General features: G+C 38.0%; 1 protein-coding gene across 1 annotated transcript in view; it reads right to left on the bottom strand.

Annotated features, from left to right (window-relative positions):
- MEI4 (meiotic double-stranded break formation protein 4) overlaps positions 1-23,616 on the bottom strand; it is a 149,036-nt gene that overhangs the window by 52,567 nt on the left and 72,853 nt on the right. The window contains exon 3 of the mRNA XM_050709504.1: positions 15,478-15,726. Coding sequence (XP_050565461.1) covers positions 15,478-15,726 — 249 coding nt within the window. The remainder of the gene's footprint in view (positions 1-15,477; positions 15,727-23,616) is intronic.

Genomic DNA, 23,616 nt, shown 5'->3' with positions numbered 1-23,616 from the left:
AAAGTGGACTCAAGACTTTTAGAAGGTAACATATTTGTGGACCAGATATTTTATGCAGATAGTAGTATGAATAGCATTTCTGAGTTTAAAATTTCCTGATGGTTTAAAGTTTTCACATGGACAATTTAAGCGGACATCACACAGACAATTTAGTGAGCATCTGTACTACCATTAATTCCCAGGGAAGGAAATGTATGTAAATTTCTGCCTCCTAAAACACTTCTCACTACTTTCATTATCAAGAACTCAGATTGCTTTTAGAAAACAGTAGAGGTCTGTTACTGTAACTGCATCAAATACGATTTTCTCCTCTATCCGTGCTCTTTTTCCCCAGGCCAGGTAAGGAATTCTAACAGAGCCAAAGTTGAACAGAACATTACATTTGAGCTTTTCATTATTTAATGAAGAAAAATACTGAAAATCATAAATCTCTTGAGTCATTGCCTATCTTATGCTACCTAGTTCAAAAATACACAAACTATATTACAGATGGTATATTTTATATACGCACTATTAAGAAATTATTTTCATATAACAGTATATAAGCTCCATCCTATTCCATTTCATATTCCATATGAATATTCATATCCATATTCCATATTTCAGAGCACAAGGACAGATGACAATAGACTCTCATGTGCCACATACTGCCTATGGCAAAAGACTATGGTCAAAACAGTCAAAAGACAGTGGAAGATCAACACAACATCTCAGTGCCATGAAGCAAGGTTAGACCCCCATGCGCCCAATGCCAGGCTGTGCCCCACTTACTGTGCCACAGTCATACACTGCTTGCCCACTCATTCTTAAAAAACATGTATATAATGATCATATTTTCCATAAGGACCCAAAGCAATACAATACACCTCGGTGTCTGTATTCTCAAGTGAATAAGAAAAAATATAGATGGTTTGGTGTAATGGCAAATAAATGTCATAAACACTATATTCCATGCAGGTTAAAACAACAACAGCAATTTAAGACTATTTTTAAAAGTTCATACAGATTCCATCAAATACACGTTTTCATATTGAATTCTGATCATTACTTCAGTCACTGAAAACATACTCTGGTATTGAGTTTTAATCTCAGTAGCACTACACTCACTGGATGGAAGCATGATTTATTTTTATTTTATAGAATAGAGTAGTTCAGCTGGAAGGGACCTTCAAAAGATCTTCTAGTCCAACTCCCTGTCCACTTCAGGACTAACCAGAAGTTAAAGCGTATTATTGAGGGCATTGTCAAATGTCTTGAACGCTGACAGGCATGGGGCGTCAACCACCTCTCTAGGAAGCCTGTTCCAGTGTTTGATCACCCTCACAGTATAGACTTTTTTTTTTTTTTTTTATATCTAGTCTGAAGATTTTTAGTTAGTTTCATGACTTTAACATTCAGACACAATAAAAACTGAGCAGGACTGGCACCAACTGAATCACGATGAAACAGCTAACTGCAGGGAAATCAACTGATATTTCCAGGAAGTAGGAGAAGCAGGGCTTCTAAGGCCAACCTAGCATTTTAGATATTAACACGGTTCCCAGATGCCCTGCAAATCAAACCTGGAAAGCAAACAAACAAGAAAAGCACACTTGCCTTGGTCTGACTAACAAAAACAGGCATCAATCTTTCATATCTTCTCTCCCTAGTGCTTTGAGCAAAATACACACACAAAAAAAAGTAACAACTGGAAATTGTTTTTGCTACTACTTAAGAAAAATAAGCACTTTTAGGGAATCCATCTACTCCTGTGAGTATCACCACATGGATATTTCGTTAGTTCTTAATCCCATAGGACAGCGTAAAAATTGCTCATGGAGATGTAAGTAACTCCAGGACAGAAGAAAGCACAGAAGTAAGTGCAAATCCCATGTGTGTGTTTGTTGATTATCTTGAAGCTCCCACCATGGAGATATTCAAAAACTGCATGGGCAGCTTGTTCTAGGTCTCCCTGCTTGAGCAGGGAGAGTTGGACCAGATGACCTCCAGAGGTCCCTCCCAACCTCAACTATTCTGTGGTTTTGTGAAAAAAAATAATAAGGCAGAAGAAAGGAAGAGAAAAGAGATGAAAAGGGGAAGAAAAGAATGGTACATAAATATCTATAAGAACCAAGCTTACAACCATCCCAAAATCAGAGGTAGCACAGACAACAAAATACTACCAGCAGGAGACAGTATTGCATTTGTGCTTAGGTTCCCCTTTGCTGAAATACAAAACAGCCCTCCCGTGATCAGCTTCCAGAAAACCCTGTACAGTTATTCCCCACTAGCAACATATTTCCAGTTGAATTTGTAATACAAAATGCTTTTAAAATGTTCAATGATTTATATGTTCTAGTCACATGAAGAGTAAGTCTCTTTTAATAAATAAACAATTCATGACTTCCCTCAAAACATCTGAAACCAGCTTATCATTTATTTCTTGAAAGGAAGTAAACTAATCACTTTGTACTTACCTATTATTTAAATGAGAACGTCTTGATGTTCACACCATGTGGTTATCAAATACAAAAAGAAGGAACAGTATTAAGCCTGTCTTATGCTAACAACAATCTCTTACACTAACAACAATCCTTCAATGGCAATTTCAAGAAAATTTGAATACAAAAATACTAAAACGAGAAATAACAAAAAAAAAGACTGCACGTGATACACTAATCTCAGCATTTTACAATGCCTTTATAAAGGTAATGATATTATTTGTTCACGAGTAATTTTACAGGCTTTGTAAAAATGTTGCATTGGATTCATTAAACATTTAAACTCTTAATTCCCATTTAGGACTTCAGCTTCTCAGCATATTAAGATTCTGAGCTGAAAATCACAACTGTGTGCTCACCAAACAAAGCAAGAGGCAGTCACACAAAACTTTGCCTTGGGGTGCAAAGTCTGAAGAACTGGCATCCCTCTACACGTATCTACCACTGTGGAAAGAGCCTGGCCTGAAAAACCAGCAGTTGCTCAAGGAACAAGGGAGTGACTTGTATACTGCACACAGTATGTAAACAAGGTTGCAGGCGCCCCTATGAAACACGTCACTGACAGACCACAGAGACTTTTATCATGGGAGTGAGATGCCAATCAGTTAGAGAAAATGGAGTCTTCAGGTAGTCTTGATGCAGGAGAGCTCTGACAATCATAGCCCACCCCACTTCTGAAATGAATTCTGTCACTTCTGAGTAGTCAACACAAACACCAAAGCTCAGTTCACGGACAAGAAAAGGAGGAGGAGCAGCCAGTTGTTTCATCAGTACAGGAAAATCATTTGTCTCCAGAGTGCCTGCTGTCAGCACTATGATCATAAGGATTCTCAGAGCTGTGAAGAGATGAGGGAACAAATGTTCACGGTCCTACCAACGCAAAATAAGCGAGGCAGTATCTGTAGCATACATATAGCGGGAGAGGCAGTGGTGGAAGATACTTTCTCAGACACCAGCACTACTAGCTGCTGCAGACCGGACAGTGTTTGAATGAGGAAGGGAACATGCTGCTGTACATGTGGTTCAAAATTTAAGAAATGAAGATGGGTCCCCAGCTGATGAAATTGCTGTGGAATCACAAGAGTGCCTGCAAGTCTTTTGTAGAACTTAACATACCTACAGTTATACTATCAACAAGGATTCCAATACAGAAAACAGTCTTGAAGGTGATAAATGTAAGAAACAAAATTAAGATACTATTTGAAAAAAAAAAAAAAAAAGTAGTCTATTTTCAATCATTTGGCATTGTTTGTATTCCCTCACTTTGTCTTTGTGAGCCCACACAGATTAACACAAAGCTCTCTTAAACCTCAATTACCATTGATGGGCTCAGTTCCACTTCTAAAAAAAAAAAAGTCAACTAAAAATGAGACAACATTCACAATCTTAGAAACCTCTTTGGTGATACTGCTTTCCAAGTAGGTATTCAGTCAATGAATTCTAAAAGGAGAGGAAAATATACATGAAATGATTCATATTTCTTCCAATTCTGTTCACCTCTCCAACTCTACATTTTGCAGGACTCTTATTTTTCCTTTAATCTTAATCAATTGATTTGTTGCAGGTACGCCTTCCATGAACAATGAATCAAGTTTGAGTTCCTCTTCGCACACAAATTAATGGTTTTCTTCACTTTTTCTCCATAATCTTGTTTGTGTGAGCCTGTCTCTATTCTGCTGTTTTCATCAATAACTAAGCTGTTTGAGGAAAAAAAAAAAACAAAAAAAAACCCCTCTGTTCTCCCTCATAAATGTCTGTTTAGCACACTATTGCTGTCCTGATCTGGAATGAAAGCATACTTCTGTACGTACCAAAGCAAACAAATTTTGCCCAGGTTTCTCACATATTTAGGCTATTATTATTTGAATATTTTGAAATCAAAATTAAAAATAATAAAAAGCTTCCTTTCTCCAAAGAACAATTATTAGGTCTGCATCCCACACCTTGCTTCTGCATTTCTGTGGATTTTTATAACCAGCTTGGAAAAGAAAGCTCTTCTTTTAAAGGCTAAAGTACTTCTTGCTGCACGCTTTGTCCCTTGTAGGAATAATTTCGCTGAGTTGAATACAGGCCTGAGTAAAATTCCCAAATTAATTTGGTACCAGGATTTAAATGTTTCTCGGAAAGCCAAGAAGCACGTATTTCAATTTGTTATGGATTTTACTTACACAAAGAATCAGAACATTTAGAACTCAGTAATAATTAAGAAGGATTTTGAGGATATAAATGTTAATTTTAGGAGATTTCTGTGGAAGACAGCATAGATCTTTTGCAGTTCAAGTCAAACAGAGAATACTTGTGACAAAGACATGGAAGGATTTATCATCAGGTGATTAAATCAATTGAGACTTGGCTCAATTAATGTTCTCAAGTAGCTCTTAATACAAATGATGTAACATATGCTTTGCAATACTGACCATCTCAATGACATGACTGAAATCTGAGTTATGCTGGAGAGGGGATATTTCAAGATACTAAATGAATTAATGTACCTATGAAGACTACCTGTCTGAACTGGAAGCATAATATTAGGTCTTATTAAAACAAAAACTCAGCTGCTCTAAGGGATAGGAAGTATCAGCCACAGCATACAGCAATCATCTGGCTGCTAGTGTATTAACAAGAATGTAGTTCCAGATATTCTTTGTGACTTTACAAGGTGAAATGAGGTAGACTCCATAAAGAATAGCTAGGTTACGCATTCCTATAAAACATCTCTTTTCTTGAAAACAATACCATATAAATGTTTGGTATTTTGTGTTTATATACCCAGAAGCCCACCAAAATAAAAATAAATAAATATATATATATATAAAATATCTAATTGAGGAACTCACACTTAAGTTTGAGTTAAGCTAAGGTTGCCCAAAGAGGCTATAGAGCTTCCCTCCCTGAGGATATTTAAGAGCCCTCTGGATGTGGTCCTAAGCAAGAGGCTCTGGGAGGCCCTACACTGGGCAGGGGGTTGGTCCAGAGGTCCCTGCCAGCCTTGGCCATTCTGGGATTTTGCCTTTGCAGAGGAAAATTTGATTGATCCTTAGCCCCCCAGAGTAGACTTATAGGCAAGAGGATCCCAGTTGCTGTGGCCATACTTTTAAACTATATATATACAGTTTAATTTTTTTTTTATTTTTTTTTTTTTACAACATGCATTCCATTTTTCCCCATACTATCATTCTGTTTACCAAAAGAAAGGGAACAATATACAACAAATTACCGGTCCCAGTTGCTTTTACGAACCTTATTCCTGAAAATCACTGTGCATCTCATCAGGGACTCAATATATACAGAGAATATACAAGATAATCACAAGCCCTTCCCTTTGCTAGGATAATTGGGTTGTTTTCATCTTTGAATGGGTTCGTTATAAAGAAACCTGGAAAGAAAGGGATATTACTTGGGTCCCTTTGCCCCAAGTATGTGCTTAGGAGAACTGTAGCAATGTCAACTGATAAGACAGACAGCACCTGCTTTCAAAGGGAAAAAGTTTCCAGAACCAAACCAGATCTGTTATCCATGGAAGGAGCGATACTCTGAAATTTCAGTGACTGATTATGCTCCAGATGGTGCTATTTCCAGACTGCAGATTCACTTCATTATTCTGAAAAGGCCTCAACTTTCATAAAGTTCCCCATTGTGTCACTACAATTATGGGGAATGGATTTATCTCACCATCTTATTCCAAGAGCCATTTTCTATACTGAACGCATTTTAACCCCATTTTTGCCACCTCACATATCTGTTCTTAATTCCCCGTTCCCCTCCTAAAAGATATAAAGCTCTTTTCAGGTTGCAAGACCTACTTCCAATGCTGCCTACTCACATCAGTACTGTTGGTAGATGCATGGGAGTACTACTAGTACACTTAAGGTGTCAGAGGACTGTTCATTTTTGAAGTACTGTCTGTCTGACACCACCATGCCTTAAAGAAAACACTGGGCTGCCCTGTACGGACAGGAGGCCACCTTTGCTCAGTAGAGAGAAGAATTCTTTCACATAGAAGAAGCCATCAGTCCTAGCCATCAGACAAAAATAATCAGAACTCTTTTCCATAGCAACAAACTGTTAACTTCTGCCCAATATGGAATTTTCTCACCTCGGAAAAAAAGGAAACTAGGGAAAGAAAGAAGCCAAAGACATCCCTCGGAGCCTGACAATTCTTCTGCTCCTGTCCTGTTGCATTCCTTGCTCCCTGACAAACACCAGGGGAAAAGCAGCAGTGACAGGACATAGCAATCTCTAACAGCAGCTAATTCAAACATACTGATCTGAAGAAATAGCCTGTACATAGACTAGAATTTCCAAGTTCTCAGGGTAAGTTTATATTCCCCTACCTTACCTACACCATGGTGTAGGAACTATTTGCTATGTGCTATTTGAGACAGCTGTAAACATTTCACACCATTCTGTCTACTTTCAGAGGAGGGAAGTCATTTCTCCTAATGGACTAATATGTTTTTATCATTGCTGTTTAGTCTGATTTGGACTGCTCCTCCGTCCACTAAGAAGGAATATTCCTTTATGAGGCTGCAGCTTATATATTCACTGAGGAACCTGCATATGGCTTGGTCTGTTCTTTCTGAATTCACCTAGTTGGTTTCTCTCTGAAAAAGAGTTGAAAAAAACTGAAATATTATCAGTGTTCTTCCCCTGCTCCTATCAAGTATAGAGAAGTATATACAAACTCTGAACTTTCAGCAAGAGAAAATGAAGCTGAAGTGTCTTAATTCATACTAATCTATAAAGGAAATTGCTCCCTTTTTCCCCACGTACAGCCAACTACCTCAAGAAATGCACTAAGTTAAAGCGTGAAGCAGGGGATACAAAATGCTTCTTGTCTTTGGCTCTCCCTTACCTCCCTAGGGAGGTAAAAATTGCTGAAAGTGTCTTGGCACAGGAAGCAGAATTTAGGGGACAATATCCTGAAAAGTCAAAACGCAGCCTCAAGACCCAGCTGCAAGTCAACCAGTCACATTACTCACATATTCTGAATCAGAGTTCAGCTTCTCCCTTAACACGCAAACACGCTGTGGAAGAATGTGCTGGCAACCATATGCTACTGTAGAAGCTAAGAACATGGGACGGGACTTCAGCACATGGGAGATGAAGTTCTACTGTAAATGATCCATAAAAGGAAGAATAAACTAATTCTAAAAAAAAAAAAAAGGCAGAGAAAAAAACACTTTAAAAAATTTTTATTAGAGGAGCAACCAGTTCAGTAAATTCCTACCCACTGCATAAGACGACAAAAATACAAACCAAGACTGAAGGTGAAGCTAAGAAAGAGAGAAAACAAAAGCATGCTAAATATAACTTTTGCTAAGAATATACCCTGGATAACTGACTTAGGACTTTTCAAGTCTATCAGCCTAAAGCACCGAGGCAGTAAACATCTATCCTTTAAATCATCATTCCCCAAATACATGCTGGACAAAAAATGGTAGAGTATTCCATTTATGCCTTCTTGAGTTGGAGTAACAGCTGCAAGCTTTTCTCATCTCTTTAGCTGAGGCTGCCAAAAAACAGTATGATTGTTGATTTAATGAACTGATCATGGTTAAGGAACTTTGCCTGAGAGGACAGGTGCTTCAGTCCATGAATCTATCAAAAAAAGGCAAGAAACTGATTAATATCTTTTTTTTTCTACCCATAGGCATAGCTGTCAGGACAATACTGGCAAGGTGAAAAATAATGAGCGATTACAAAGAATCACAGAGCAGTTCACGTTGGAAGAAACCTCTGGAGGCCATCTGGTCCAACCCTCTGCTCTTGCAGGCCCACCTAGAGCAGGTTGCTCAGGACCACGTTCAGGTGGCTTTTGAAGATCTTCAAGGAGGAAGACTCCACAGCCTCTCTGTGCAATGTGTGCAAGTGCTCCATCACCTGCACAGCACAGAAGTGCTTCCTGATGTTCAGAGGAAACCTCCTGTGTTTCAGTCTGTGTCCATTGCCTCTTGCCCTGGCACTGGGCACCACTGAAAAGAGCCTGGCTCCATCCTCCTTGCACCCTCCCTTCAAGAATTTATATATATTGATAATAACCCACCCTGAGCCTTGCCTTCTCTAGGCTAAACAGTTTCAACTTTCTCAGCTTTTCTTCTTATGTGAGATGCTCCAGTTCCTTAAATCATCTTCACGGGCCTGTGTTGGGCTCTCTCCAGTCTGTCCATGTCTCTTTTGTACTGAGGAGCCCAGGACTGGATGCAACACTCCAGGTGGGGCCTCACCTGTGCTAAGAAGAGCAGAAAGGTCACCTCTCTCAGCCTCCGGCAATACTTTGTCTAATGCAGCCCAGGACACCAGCCTTCTTTTTAGCAAAGGCACACTGTTGGCTCATGGTCAAATTGGTGTCCACCAGGACTGCCAGGTCCTTTTCTGCCAGGCTGCTTTCTGGGTGGCCTCCAGCAAGAACTGGTGCCTGGGGTTGTTCCTCCTCAGGTGGAGGACTTTGCATTTCTCCTTACTGAACTGCATGAGGTTCCTCTCAGAACATTTCTCCAGCCTGTCATGGTCCTGCTACAAAAAAAAAAAAAATGCTTCTCCTCCTTGAATGACTGATAAACAGCCAAAAGTATCACCATGTGAAAAGGATACCAGTGTCCTTGTGTTCAGAAAGACAACCGCACATAAAGTTAAATATGGAGTTTCCATACAGAGTCAGTGAATACATACTGTGGCAACTTTTTAAAACAGCACATTAAACTATAACAACCCATGCTGGAAAACAAATAGCTTACCTGTAGCAAAACATGCTTCTCCCCCTTATTGACAATACCCAAACTTTTTAGTGTCATTGACGACAAAGGATTAATAAGATTGGATTCAAACAATTTAGACAACACAGCTTTAGAAATGGGTACTTTGTGCTTTTTTTCATGTGCTTGTACATCCATACTGTGTTTATCTTTATGTGAAGAAAGGAAACAGTCACCACAGTTTCAAAGAGCTTACAAATTTTCCACATCAGGGAAATAAACCTTCATAAGGAACGATTAGAGATTGCCTAAGCCTCTGAAAAACCTACTATGATTATTACAAACAGCAGGTGAGCTAGGACAGCTCTCACATTCAGAAGGCAGAGCAGGGAAGACAGCTGCAAAGTGAGCCTCGGCTGAAAGACTCAAACCCTTCAGCTCTCTATATGCAGCATGAGACACAAATTCACTATCTGATGCTTACAGCATGAGATTTTCTGGTGACAGATTTTGTGGAAACACCGGTATTTTTGCATCTATAGAACTGTTAAATAGAACACAAGAAAGCCAAAGAAAAGATGAAGATTTGAATTCTTCCAAAGTTTGCACTGTTATAGGCATGTCAAAGGATCCATGGTAAACTGTAGATTACTTGGCCTGTAAAACAACCCGTTTTACTCTCAACCCTAAAGAGAACTTCTTTGGTGCAATATTAGGTAGAAAACGTAGTGAATATATAGCACACTTCAGATGAGCAGGATGGAACATCACTTGCAACACTTTCTTTTCAACTTTCTTCAAGCCTCTTGTGCCTTCCTATCTCAGCAGTAGGCACACATTACTTTCTATCCACAAATTTGAAAATCTCAAAACAGGCACAACTCGCAGGAGAGTTTTTTTTTTCCAGACCAGAAGATTTCAGTGGTAGAGCATCCCCTACTTCAGGTAGGCTTTGCCTCTTCAACCATCTTCCTTTAAGTTTTAGTCTTAGGTGTTCTTCTCTTAATATAAATCATTGACTGGATCAACAGAAGAGCACACAGACCTCACCAAGAGATATCACATCAGATATCAGTAACTATCTTTCTTTACTCAAAAGCAACAAACTGATCACATCTCCAATGTAAGCATAACCATGAATGCTCACTCAGCAGTTACACGTCTGATGAAGAGTATCTTCCTTCCAAAATAACAGATGGCTCAGTTTCATTATCAGGAGAATTTACATACCGTGCCAAGATTTAAGGGGAACAAAAAAGACACTCAAGACAGTCAAAAGAAATTCCACAAAAAACAGACATGTCAAAGTTAGACTCCAAGAGCTGGAAAGTGTCCTTTCCTTTAAGGAAAGCCTGTATGAAGAAACAGAAATGATGATACTACATTTTCCACGTCTTTTTGCTTCCTTTCACCCAAGAGGTTAAGAGTAATTGAAAGGACAGAACACATCCTACTTGTCGTGGACAGCATGTGAGGTAGAAGATGCTGAAGTGAACTTTCATAAATATTTAAAATGTCAAAAGGTCGTCTGGCTAACAGGTTTATCATCAGTGCAAACAAATGAATAATAATGAAAAAAACTTGAAGGGAAAACTAGCTACACACTGATCTTTCATTTTAATTGGGTGCTAGGGTTTTGTCTTCTTGAGAAATTGAAGGAATTTAGGAGCATAGACAGCATATCCTCACTTCTATCTATGATTCCATTACCTAAACACAGACTGAAATTAAAGTTCGGCTTCATTGAGGAATGAGGCTTTGTCACTTTGAAAGTTATTTTTACTCTTAACTAAGCTTTGTGTTTGGAACAGGTTATGGAAAAGATGCATACAAGCAGTAACTAAATATGAACAGTTATTAAATCACTTCTCTTGAGAGACAGGCCTACTGTTAAAAAAAAAACATTAAAACTTCTAGGTAAAGTCTAATACATTTCCCCCTCCCAGTCAAAGTTAGAATCCAGAAATCTTTTCACAAGGCAATAAAGAAGGTACAGTTTCACTATAAAAGCATTCTAGTAAAGCATCATCAAGTTTTCTATTATGGGACCTTCTAAAAAAAATATTGAGGCTCAAAAAAAAGTCATATTCAGAAGCAACTAGCTAGACGTTTTGATTCCAGAAACTCCTCTCAGCTGCAGACTATCTTCCTACTTCTGCCCACAGCATTTTGACTTCGATCTCCCAGACGCAATGTCTCCCCAGAGGCTGGAGACATCCTCCACTGCCTGATTTCCAAGCTCATTTTGTGTCACTGATCTCGCAGGGAGTAGAGCAAGAACAGCTCAATCTACGTACACAAGTCAGTGAAACAGTTCTGAGTTTTTGTTGTTGTTTTTTTTTTTTTAAAAACCAATTTCACTAGATAACCTGGAAAGTATTGAAGATGGAAAAATCATCAAAGTTCATATTAGCAAACCAGAGAGTTAAGTTCTTGATTGCAAAATACAGTTGCTGTCTTTTTTTTTTTATCATGTATGATGTTTATTATGTTTTTATTATGAAAAACCCTTTCTGGTGTACCAAGATTGCCTGAATCTTCTGAAATGCAGAACATTGAAGGAGACATACACTAGAGATTTTGTAGCTGATTAAAGGAGAGAAGGATATAATTGCCCATGAAAGACATGGTACAGACAGTCCAATCAGGAAGATCAAATAAATGATCTTCCTTTCATGAGTGACTGACCTAATCATCAGAGCCCAGGATCTAATAGCATTATCAGATTTCAATTATCCAGACATATTTCAGAAAAGGAATATACAATACAGACTCTTTCCCAAATGGCTGAAATGTGCTAGAAAATAAAAATTGATACAGAGGTGGAAAAAGCAGCCAGTGACCATCTCCACTCCACTCCCATGAAGTGCAGGGTACAAGTTAATAATGCCAAGGTAACGAGGAAGATTTATTAACTTGTACAACAGTGGCTGTGAAACAATGGCGTTCTTGATCTTGGGTACAGAAGAGGAAAAACAAAAAAAAAATTGGGAAAAAAAACACTTAAAACCCTCTTCAAACAATGTTAAAGTACAAAGATTGAAGATTTACAAAATGGAAGTTATGTCAAGGTTTACAAGTAAAAAAAAGACAGAATTATAGAAGTGCCTAGGGATCAAAGCGTGAAAAAGCAAAGCACTAAGTGAGATGCAACTATGAAGGGACACCAAGTGTTAGGTGAAATCATATCACATTATTATGAACAGAACAATAGATGTTATCAATAGATACTGATAAGAGAAAACAGTGTTTTTTGTTTCTCTTTTTTGTAGTAGCTTCCACTGAAAAGGGCAACTAAAATTAGCTGATTATAACACCAAATAGTAAAACATTATGTGAAAATGGGGCAGGACATCATCCTCAGATAAAGAAAGAACCTTTGAGAGAATAAATGGGCAATTTGGACATTTATCACTAACCATCACTTTATAATACTGAAAGAAAAAGCAAATTCACAATGAAAAGATGTTATGTTTTGGAATTTGTGAAACACAGGTGAAGTATATATACATATATAAAAATATAAAAGGTTTATGTAGAATCTGTTTCAAAAAGAAGAACCAAAAAGCAGTCACTGTAACACCTGTTCCTGGAATAAGTCATCAAGCAACCAATACATAAACACCCAGAACAAAGCAAGAATAGTAACAGTTGGTGTGGATTTTTTTAGTAAGAAAAAACATGTCAAGTCAATCTAAAAATTTCTTTATGAGAGCATAACAGGCTTTCTGACTACAGGAAAAACAGTAAACATTGTTATCATGGCAGTTTCACATTATGCTCTCACATGCAAATGCAGGAAGCATAATACAGAGGAACCTTCTTCAACATGGGTCCCAAACCGCTTAGAAAACCATACTCTAAAAGTACTCATGATTGAATTACAATGAAAAACCATAAATCAGTGGTTCCTTATCAGACTGAAACAATGTACTAAACATGGTATCTTACACATAAGTCATCTACCTGGACTTCAGTAAGGTCTCTGACACAGTCCCACACGACATTCTGATCTCCAAGTTGGAAAGATATGCATTTGAAGGGTGGACCATTCAGTAGGTAAGGAATTGGCCTGAAAGCCACACCCAGAAAGTGGTGGTCAAGGGTTCAACGTCCAGGTGGAGGCCAGTGACGAGTGGTGTCCCTCAGGGGTCTGTCCTGGGACCGGTACTGTTTAATATCTTCATCAGTGACATAAAGAGTGGGATCGAGTGCACCCTCAGCAAATTTGCTGAGGACACCAAGCTGTGTAGTGGAGTTGATACAACAGAAGGACAGGATGACATCCAAAGGGACCTAGACAAGCTTGATAATTGGGCCCACATGAACCGAATGAGGTTCAATGAGTCCAAGTGTAACGTGCTGCACCTGGGTCAGGGCAATCCCAGGCAGGAGGACAGGATGGGAGAAGAACTCATTGAGAGCAGCCCTGCAGAGAAGGACTTGGGGGGGTTCTGGTGGACGAAAAGCTTGACATGAACCAGCAGTGTGCACTTCCAGCCCAGAATGCCAACTGCTTCCCGGGCTGCATCAACAGAGAAGAGGCCACCAGGGCAAGGGATTGTCCCCCTCTGCTCTGCCCTCATGAGGCCCCACATGGAGTGCTGCATCCAGGTCTGGGGACCCCAGCACAAGACGGATGTGGGGCTGTTAGAGTGGGTCCAGAAGAGGAAGATGATCAGAGGGGTGGAGAACCTCTTGTACAAAGAAAGGCTGAGAGAGCTGGGGCTGTTCAGTCTGGAGAAGAGAAGGCTATAGGGAGACCTCACTGTGGCCTTTCAGTACTTACAGGGGTCTTATAAAAAAGATGGAGAGTGACTTTTTACAAGGGCAGATAGTGACAGGACAAGGGGAAACAGTTTTAAGCGAAAAGAGGGAAAATTCAGATTAGATGTTAGGAGGAAATTCTTCACTCAGAGGATGGTGAGTGAGGCACAGGAACAGGTTGCTCAGAGAGGTTGTGGATTCCCCATCCTTCAAAGTGTTCAAGGCCAGGCTGGATAGGGTCCTGGCCGATCCGATAACTTGATACAACTTCCACAGAAAAGAACTTTTTATGTCCCACCATTGTTGCTCATTCATGTTGACTAAGTGTAACCACGAAGGAAGAGACGCTAAAACACAAAGCAATACTTTCACTCTACTTATAGATGGTAATAAAACCTCAGCTGACCATGACATCCCACCCTTGAAGAGTGCACTACATTTTAAGAAAGATTAGGGCCACCTGGAAAGAGACCAAAACATTGTTGAGTATGATCAGAGATACAGAAGAATTAGCTGTGAGTGAAAGAAGGAAGAAAGTGGAATTGTCTAGGAACTAGGAAAAAAAAACGAAGCAGAAGTGGGGATCTAGAAAATCTCCAATTACATTGAAGTGTGCTATACAGAGAAAGAAAATGACAAAAGTAGTAAAGAGGTTGAATTGTAGTAAGAAAGCTCAATTTAGACAGTAAGGTAAACAAAATCACATTAAGCTAATGAGGTACTGGAACAAACTGTCAGGAATGATCACGGAGCTTAAGAAAATCTCTCAAAATTTACCTGCAGGTAGAGGGAAACTAAGAGACATGCAACCAGTTCCAGGCTTCTGATTTAGTGACTCCTTCTTTTATCTACCTTTATTAACACAGATGTTTAAAACAAAACAAAAAAACCTTGCTCTTCTCATCTTCTAAACAGATAAGAATGTAAATGCAAATGTAGCAAGATGCCCTTCCTTACTCCAAAACAGTGTGTTTTTTTATAGTCTTTAATTAAAAGCTTTCCTGAATCCTACAATATCAGACTCAAAATTTTATCACATCATAATAAATATTCATAGCATCCACAGTCTACCCACATTAACAGAGACAGCACATATAGCCCTTTAGCCATTCCTAACTTTCTCTCTCACATGTATTAGAGTTATGCTTTCAACATATTAGGCCTAAATTCTAATTTTAAGCATGTTTAAAGTGGTAAAGTCATACTACATACATATATGTAAGACACTAGTGCTTCCCAGATTATAGAGTAAAATTTTGTATAACATATATACAGTAATATTTATACATCTGGAATTATTCCAGATGATACACATTGATTTTGAAGGTTAATATATGTTCTAAGTATTAAATTCTCAAGCTAAATTCCATTGCAACTGGTGTAATTGTCCTACTACTTCAGGCTTTTGGAAAAACAGGAAGCTGTACACTAAAGGCTCCAGTATCTAGGTATAAGAAATGGTGCAGCCGACATGAAAGCTGTTGTCTTTTGCTACTGCACCATAGAAATAGTCAGAAATGATTTCAGAAACTTACCACTTTCCAAGCAGACTCTCCGACAGATCTTGTTCAAAAGAAGTTCCTGACGTAATCGAAAAACTTCAGCTTCTAGTACTTCAACTTTCGATTTCCAGCCAAAATCTTGTTCAGATACAATTTTGGCAAGGTGCTCAGTGTATTCTTTGCAGCTCTTCCCTGGTGGTTTTGAGTGGATAATTGCAAAAGCCACAGCCAGTTTTGATATTTTCAAATACCAGACTTGATTTTCTTTTCTGCCTTTGACTTCTATTACATCAGGAAAAAAAAAAAAAAACAACATCACTGTGACTTTATCAAAGCAAATTATGCACACTATTTTCTTGGCTTTGAAAACTGTTCAACAGTGAGACCAATTATTTTATTTCTAGTGCATTCCTAAAATCAATAAAAAAAGAGAAGAACCATAAACAATTGTCCACAATGTGAGAACAAAACATACATGAGCTGCACTCCAGCTATAACAGTAAAACTCAGTGTTTGAGAATAATTATGTAAATTAGCAAACACTTCAAATAGGCTTATTCTGGCAAAACATTAAATGTAAATGTTGTCTCCACTAAAACAAAAATGAAAACATTAAGAATCCTAAAAAACAAACAAACAAACCTACTAAAAACCTAAAAGCATGAGTGAAGAATGGGGCTATACTAGCTTAAACCCAACATATACTATTTTTTGAAAATGTACCAAAAAGACCCAATTCTCAAAAAAATAAACACCCGAGGATGTTGGTAGCTTCCAGTTTTGGACATGTGGTACTGCCGTACTTCTGGTCCTAAGTCTACATTATATCTCAGGCCTGTAGAAAGGTCTTTGCTGAGAAGTACTGTTAAAAATGCAGACGAAAGCTGGACTAACAGTATCTTTTCTTTCCTATTCTTGCCATCAATATCCATAAATTTAATCTCTTCCCTTCAAAGTAAGAACACACATCTTCACTCATAACTCACACAACTTCACTTATAAGTAAGGTTCTTTGCAGCAGTCAAGTAAACTTTGAATCAAGAACTTATAATTACATGAACACAGGCAACTGTAATTTTGTAAGCGTAAAATGACTGTGTTGACAAAAAATACATCCTGAAGTTTTCTAATTTTATGCATTATAGGAGCAAACAAATGAAAAGTAAAGAGGAGACTGAGGTGTCACTTCAAAGTGACATAAGTGGCTAGTAAGACAAGGAAGGACATTTTTATCAGCTCTGTTACAAACAGCAAGGATGAGGCAAATGGAATTACAGGGGTCAGAGAAAGAAAAGGCTTATCTAGATGATTATGTTATGGGCAACAGCACAGGACTTAGGAACAAAAAGAGAAAAAATGAAATTAAAAGCATCAAGTAACATCCAGGCTATCTAATTAGCAACATTTTTTTTTCCTAATTCTGCACCATTTTCATTCAGTATTTCATGGCATGTTTACTTAAAAAAACACACATTACTTACAGAAGAAAAAAAGCCTTCTTATACTTTCATCCTGGCATTAACACAAAAATTATCCATAATACTATTTTTTCTCTTGTTATCTAATAATTGTGCAAAATAAGTACCATAATAAATTGTGTAGAATAACTGTGAAATAGTAATAGTACAGATTTCAGTAAGGGATTTTATGTCACCCTTTCACCAGATCATCTGATATCACTAAGCTGATTTCTTCCTTTGGTTCTCCTCAACTTCGGACAGTAAGGCATAACACCATGCATTTATTTATCCAGCACATGCACTTAGAGAAGAGTTGCCTTTCAAATATTTCTTTTACCTATCCTATAAAATGCACAAAAAATTCCTGTGCATCCCTTGCACGCTGTCCATTCAGATACACCAGTCACATTTTGAAGTGTGAGCAGAGGATAAGACCACAAGGATTCCTGGGGATCTACCACAGCCATTCTCTAAGTTATTTTTCTCCACTTGAAACACGACATTCCTGCTCTGACAGTGCAAAAACAATTAGTCTAAGCCACCGGGGCACCGATAAAGATTAATGAAAGAACCTTTACCCTTAGAAACTGCACAATACTATCTATACCCACTGCCTAAAGCAGTTGAACATTAAATAAATGATTCTTCAGATTTTACAAGGAAGAAATTATATATATTTCACTCAACTTTTCCACTCATAGCTAGGGACTCCATTGAAAAATTGCAAGTTAATTCCCTCAGCCCCAAAGAATCAACATCTCTGTGGAACAACTAATTGATTAAGACACCCTTTTGCCTTATACATCAAAAGGAAATGTTTTGCAAATGCAGAACCACGCAAGCAACTGAGCTACCATCTAGCTGTGAATAAAATGAAATATGTAGAACCACACAGAAAAAAAAAAAACAGTAACAATTGGGGATCCAGCATCTTTGGCTCCAAACCTGAAATGTGCTCTCCAGATTATCTCATCTTCTTAAATAGAAGTTTCACCTAGGTATCACTCAAACTGTATGTCAAGCTCCATTCTTGCTAAATTCCCTTGCAGAGCAGAGCCTAAAACTCAGGCAGCCAGAAACTCTTCTTACAAATGGCTTTCATTCCTGGTTTATCATTTTGATATCTCCAGAGACTTCTTTGCAAAAGCTTTCTGATTCACCTCCTTTAAAAAAATATACAGACTCACTTTCCACTCTATAACATGTCTTGCCAGTACGAGCATTTTCCCATAAATTACATTCCGGAAAGTTGCAGAAGGATAAACATTCTGGTACGGGTCAGGAGACAATATTTAATTTCAGCTCTTTGTGACTGTTTATGTACCTTTTATCATTAGAGAATCAACATCAACACCTTCTTTTCATGCAATTTATTTCTACTCACGAAACAGACAAAGAGCCAAAGTCTGCTGTTTGACCACTGATACTTCATCACCATGCGGTTCACATGCCTCAGCCCATAACTGCATTGGCAAAGTAAGTAAATAAATCCACATAGCCTCTATCCACTATTGACAGAACATGTCTATATTACTTGAAGTAAAACCCAAGAATTCAGGAAGTTCTCTCCGACTATTCCAAGTTTTCAGCTTTTGTAATTGAAATATCCAGTGATTCGCAGTCAAGAAAAAAGTACCCCCCCACACACCTCCCCAATAACTAGACAAGCATTATAAGCAACTGGAGTGGGAATAGTTGAGACTGAATTTCTGCAGCTCAACAAAAAATAAAGTATGAAATGCTGCTTTAGTAAGATTTTTCCCTACTTAGCAAGTTACTGAGTCACTTTTTTCCTTTTACAGGGCACTACTATATTTTAACCAGAGCATAAAACTTAGTGCACGTTAATAATACAACCCAGACACAGATAAGCTAAAGGCTCTTTCCCTCTCACCATGTTGAAATGTTATTTACTAAAGGAAATATATGACTAATAAAACACATAAACCATGCTTGTTTTGCTTTAAAACACAGTCATCAAAATACGGAGTAGCATTCCACCTTAACATTTTGGACATAGAGTTAATCAATGAAATTTGGATTTAGAGAGAGGCCTTTTCCTCTTTAACATCTTAAACATACCCACTTCTACAGTAGGAGTACCTTATACTGAATGAGCTTAATGAGAAAAATTTTCTTAATGGAAAAAAGAATTGCTTCTTTTGTGGAAAAAAATCCTTGTAAAGATGCTGTTCAAAAAAAAAAAGCAGTCCTGATTAAAAAGTTGGTCTTCCTTAGGAATATGACACATTAGAAGCAATTTTTGGAGAAAGGATTCTGTTGGAATCTCAAAATATTGTTTTAAATCAGGTAATTTATGACAAATGTTGATATACCTGTATATATTTCTGGAACCAATGGATTTCCTACAGATTTTATAGAGAACATGCAGCTCGTTCACCTCCTTTCTATTACTCTCCCATCACCATCTCTCCTCTCTTTTCCTCTTTTATGATCGTGGAAAGAGAAGGCTCTGGGACAAAAAGCAGGAGCTGTAAGAATTGATTCAAGTTTTCCACAACTCCCTAAACAGAAAGCCACTCTCTTCACACAACACTGCAAAAATATCCTAGAAAATAACTCAGTGGTTGATGCTGTTAGATACGGGGGTCCTTGCCAATTGTGCATTAGCAAAAAGTGCACAGCAATCTGTTGCTCTCGGGAAGTGCTGCACCAAAGACCACCAAATGCGAATGCATTCCACTAAAAGCATATTGGCAGCTACAGAGTTTTATCAATAATATTTTCGCTCATATCAGCATAAAAGTAACACCAGTGGTTAGGCACCAAAAAAAAAAGTTCAGAACCAAACCAGAAATTTTCCTTGGTTGGGAATGACACCACAACAACAATTAGAAAGAAGTCAGCAGTCTAGCTGACTAGTGCCAAAATATATCCGATAGGAATCAGTAGGTTCAGGAACTATCCAGCAAGACACAACTGGTACCCCAGTTACTCAGTGAGAATACCTACTTACTAACAAAGCTCCATTTGCGTGTTCATTCAGTGGTTGAGGAGGGAACCAGTAACACCCAGCAAGAACGCTCTGCTAGAAGTAGGAAGCAGTACCCTAACAACAGATATCAACTGATAACAAGTTGTCTGTGCAAAGCCTCGATCCACAAACTGATCCTGGAAGTGCAATCAGGGGATGGGATCAGCTAAAACAGCTGTCAAACAGGACTGGGTCCCCAGATTCTTGACACAAATGAGGAACCCTATCTCCAGCCCTCTAACTCAATCCCGATGAGGTCCTAGCTGAGAAAGGCTGCTGGGAAATCCTTCAGCTGCTGAAATAATTACAAAAGAAGTCATCAACTGTCCTGTAGATCTCTATGTTAGATAACTAAGGGGAACTAAGAGGTAGTGTAAGATCCTTTGAGGACCTTAGACATAAACAGAAAAACTGAATGAAACGGGCCAAATCTGAGTCATAAACACCATCTTACTACACCAATTCGCCAGTCCTGCTGTCGTGCAGCTGCATTTGATACAGCATTTCATGTTATACCATCAGCTACAGTAAGATACCTTTATGGCAAGTCTCACCTCAGTTTTGACACTGTCTGCTACACGTGAAGAGGAAAGAATTCTCAATTAAAAAGAAAAGAAAAACAAAAACAACTTTCAGGTGATCACTAAAGTTTTCTTTCTTCCCATTTAGAAGCTTCATGTATTCAGCAATACTCTAAAGGTCAAAGATTTCCCATTATTGGTAAAAAGTTAAAATCATTCATTAGTTAATAAAAAAAACTTCAAAACACCTATTAAAGTTATGAAACTTGGATCTAAATTTAAACCATTCATTAAAAGCATTTAAGTAGTTAGAGAATATACTATCATATACTTCAGAATTCCTTTGCATGTGAAATTAAAGCAGCCTAATTAAAAAAATATCAAGTCTGACCATGAATACCAGTATTTGAAAGAAATACAGATTGCATGAATTGGAAATGGAAACAGGAGCTCTGAAGCTCAGTAAAAGTTTGTTAGCAATTCAAGCACCCCTGCTTGTATCAGCTGGCTGCTGAACAGCACCACCAGAAGAGGCTGTTGTGCACCTCGCTGGTTAGCGGTCCCAACTCGCCTTCCTCTATCAAGTTCGCATAGACTGAAAGCTGAGGTCATACACAAGACATGAAACAAAGAATTTCTCAAGCTCACTACTGGCACAAAAGCATCCCTTTCACCCCAGCACTCTCGACTGTTAGCAGATGCCTTTCTACCTCTTACCTGTTTCTTACTGTTTCCAGTAAGAAACCACAGGCTGATAGGGATAACAATTTTCTATTGTTTGAACACTGCCCTGGGGAACCTGTTCCAGCACCTGACAACCCTCTCGGTGGAGAACCTTTTCCTGACATCCAGCCTGAACCTTGATTAACCCAGAAAGATCATTTAACACCACCAAAATAGCGACCCTGGAACGAGACAGATGTCTCCCTCACCCAGTTCTGTGTTCCTCTACTGGGCACTGACCACAGAAAGTGCCTGCAGAACCCAGACACGGAGGGATTAGCTAATAGGTTCACACAAGCAAATCCTCAGCTCGAGAGCTTTTAACAAGTCTTTCATGAGGTATTTATGGGTAAGGGATGTGAATTTTAAACAATTAGTCTTTCTAAACCCTACCTATAATTTTTTGACTGACCTTGGAGACATGGAAGTTACAGGATGGGGGGGAGGGGGGGAGAAGAGGGTTAAATGAGTGCATTTTTAAAAACACAGTTATATTGTGATTTAAAATGATAAGGCACCTCAAAATAAAACCAAAGCCTAAACTTGTTTGAAATAATTCAGCATTCGAGGAATACTCATGTCACAGGACTGCACACCTTAGGCCTGATCCCTAAGTTTGCCCACGTAATTCACAGCTAATAATGGAAGAAACTTCTTCAAATTCCATTGGCAAAACCTTACTGTTTACAGGACATTTATTTCTTATTCAGAACATTATCATCTAAGACTGAAAGCTTTAAAAATTAATACAGTAAGACACAAAATACACGGTAACTCAATTAACTTCCAGGCCATCAAGGGCTTAGTTCTCTTCACATTTGAAATAAATGATACCCATTAAAGGACTTGCCAGGGCAGCACCAAATTGCTGTCACCACTGCTACACAGCTAAAAATCTTCAAACAGTCCTAAATTATAATAATAAATATTAGAAAAGAAAATAGTTTGTTGTCTAAATTAAGTGTATGGTCTGTCACTAATAGCACAAATGTAATAGGAAAAAACTGTTTTGTTGGCCTGATTTTCACTTCAGCTGGTCTGTCAATTTCACGCTGAAGATAAAGGTGAAAATATTGCCAGTATCTGTGTAACCTCATTGTGCGTTACATGACAGCAACCGAGATACTGACCTATTATAATGGCACACAAAACAGGTCACAAAATGATGTGAGTGCTCTAGCGGAACTGAGCTGAGCTGCAAACACATACGGCTATAACATTAAGCAACAATAAAATAACCTTGATTTAATTAGTATGCCAAACATAATACCGTCTTTTATGCATATAATAAATAATGATAATAGGACAGCTGCATAATCAAGATGAACTAAAGTATGCCTTGTGTTCCAATTAAGCAGCTTTTATTGTAAAAATGTATAAAATGCATATTAAACCAAGGCTGCTTGATGGTGTCATTTTTAAACAACATAATATACAAACATATGTAATGTGGATATAGTTACTGAGGGAAACATTCAATTTTACTACCATAATCTGAAACAATACCTCCAGCATATTCTTTTGTTGTTGTTTATGGACTCAAGATGCTAAAGTGATACTGAAAATAATAAATATTTAAAAAACGTTATGTGAAAAGCACAAGGAAACTTGATTAAAATGCACCATGAGATTTATTTCTTCAAACCATTTAACTCTTAAATCATTTTAGCTTCTAAAATCAAGTCATACAAATTCTCCAAAAACAATTAAGAACAACTTGAAAAATACGTTGGAGCTTTTTAACATTCACCACCTGTAAACATTGCCTAGCATTAAGAACATAAGCAAGCATAACCCCTCAGGATTTTGGTAAAACTTAAGAGGCAGGATTTATCTCCTCTTAGCTACAGAAATCTACAGTGCAGAATGCTACGGCTGAGTTAGCTGTCTAGACTTCCTTTAAAGATCAATGGGCAGAAACAGGGATTTCTAATAACACTAAATCAAGTGATTTGTACATCTGCCTTGTGATGACATTATTCATGGCCCAGAAAGGCTTGTTTCCCTCCTTGGACTACAAAGGGAGCTCAAATGACGGGATCAGATGCACATACACGTATTACGCACTGTGAGATGAGTGCTCCAAAGGCAGCTAAAGCTCAGACCTGCAAAGAGTATTTAAGTGTCTAACTAACAAGTAAAATTATGCAGGTTTAAAATAAACATCTTTTAAAACAAGTTTGTAATTCTAGGCCTTCTGAATACCTCAGAAGAAATTAAGTTTTCTATAAGAAAACCCAGAAATCATGGAAAAATGTTGAGAAACTTGTAAACGTTTCAACATTGTTCATGCACAAAAAAAACTTGGCATACAGGTGCCAAGTAAAACCCATGAGAAGCATCAAATATCTAGAAGTCCAGAATTAAATAAGCATAAAACAACTAGATTGGCCCTTCATAAAGCTGCTGTGCATTAGTCTTTGGCAAGATTACTTGAGGAAATTATACATTACTTCCTCCCATTTGAAAATGA

Source organism: Cygnus atratus, chromosome 3 (genome assembly GCF_013377495.2).
Source record: "Cygnus atratus isolate AKBS03 ecotype Queensland, Australia chromosome 3, CAtr_DNAZoo_HiC_assembly, whole genome shotgun sequence".
NCBI classification, from domain to species: domain Eukaryota; kingdom Metazoa; phylum Chordata; class Aves; order Anseriformes; family Anatidae; genus Cygnus; species Cygnus atratus.
The sequence above is the reverse complement of the archived record's forward strand: the minus strand, read 5'-3'. Positions and strand labels throughout refer to the sequence as shown.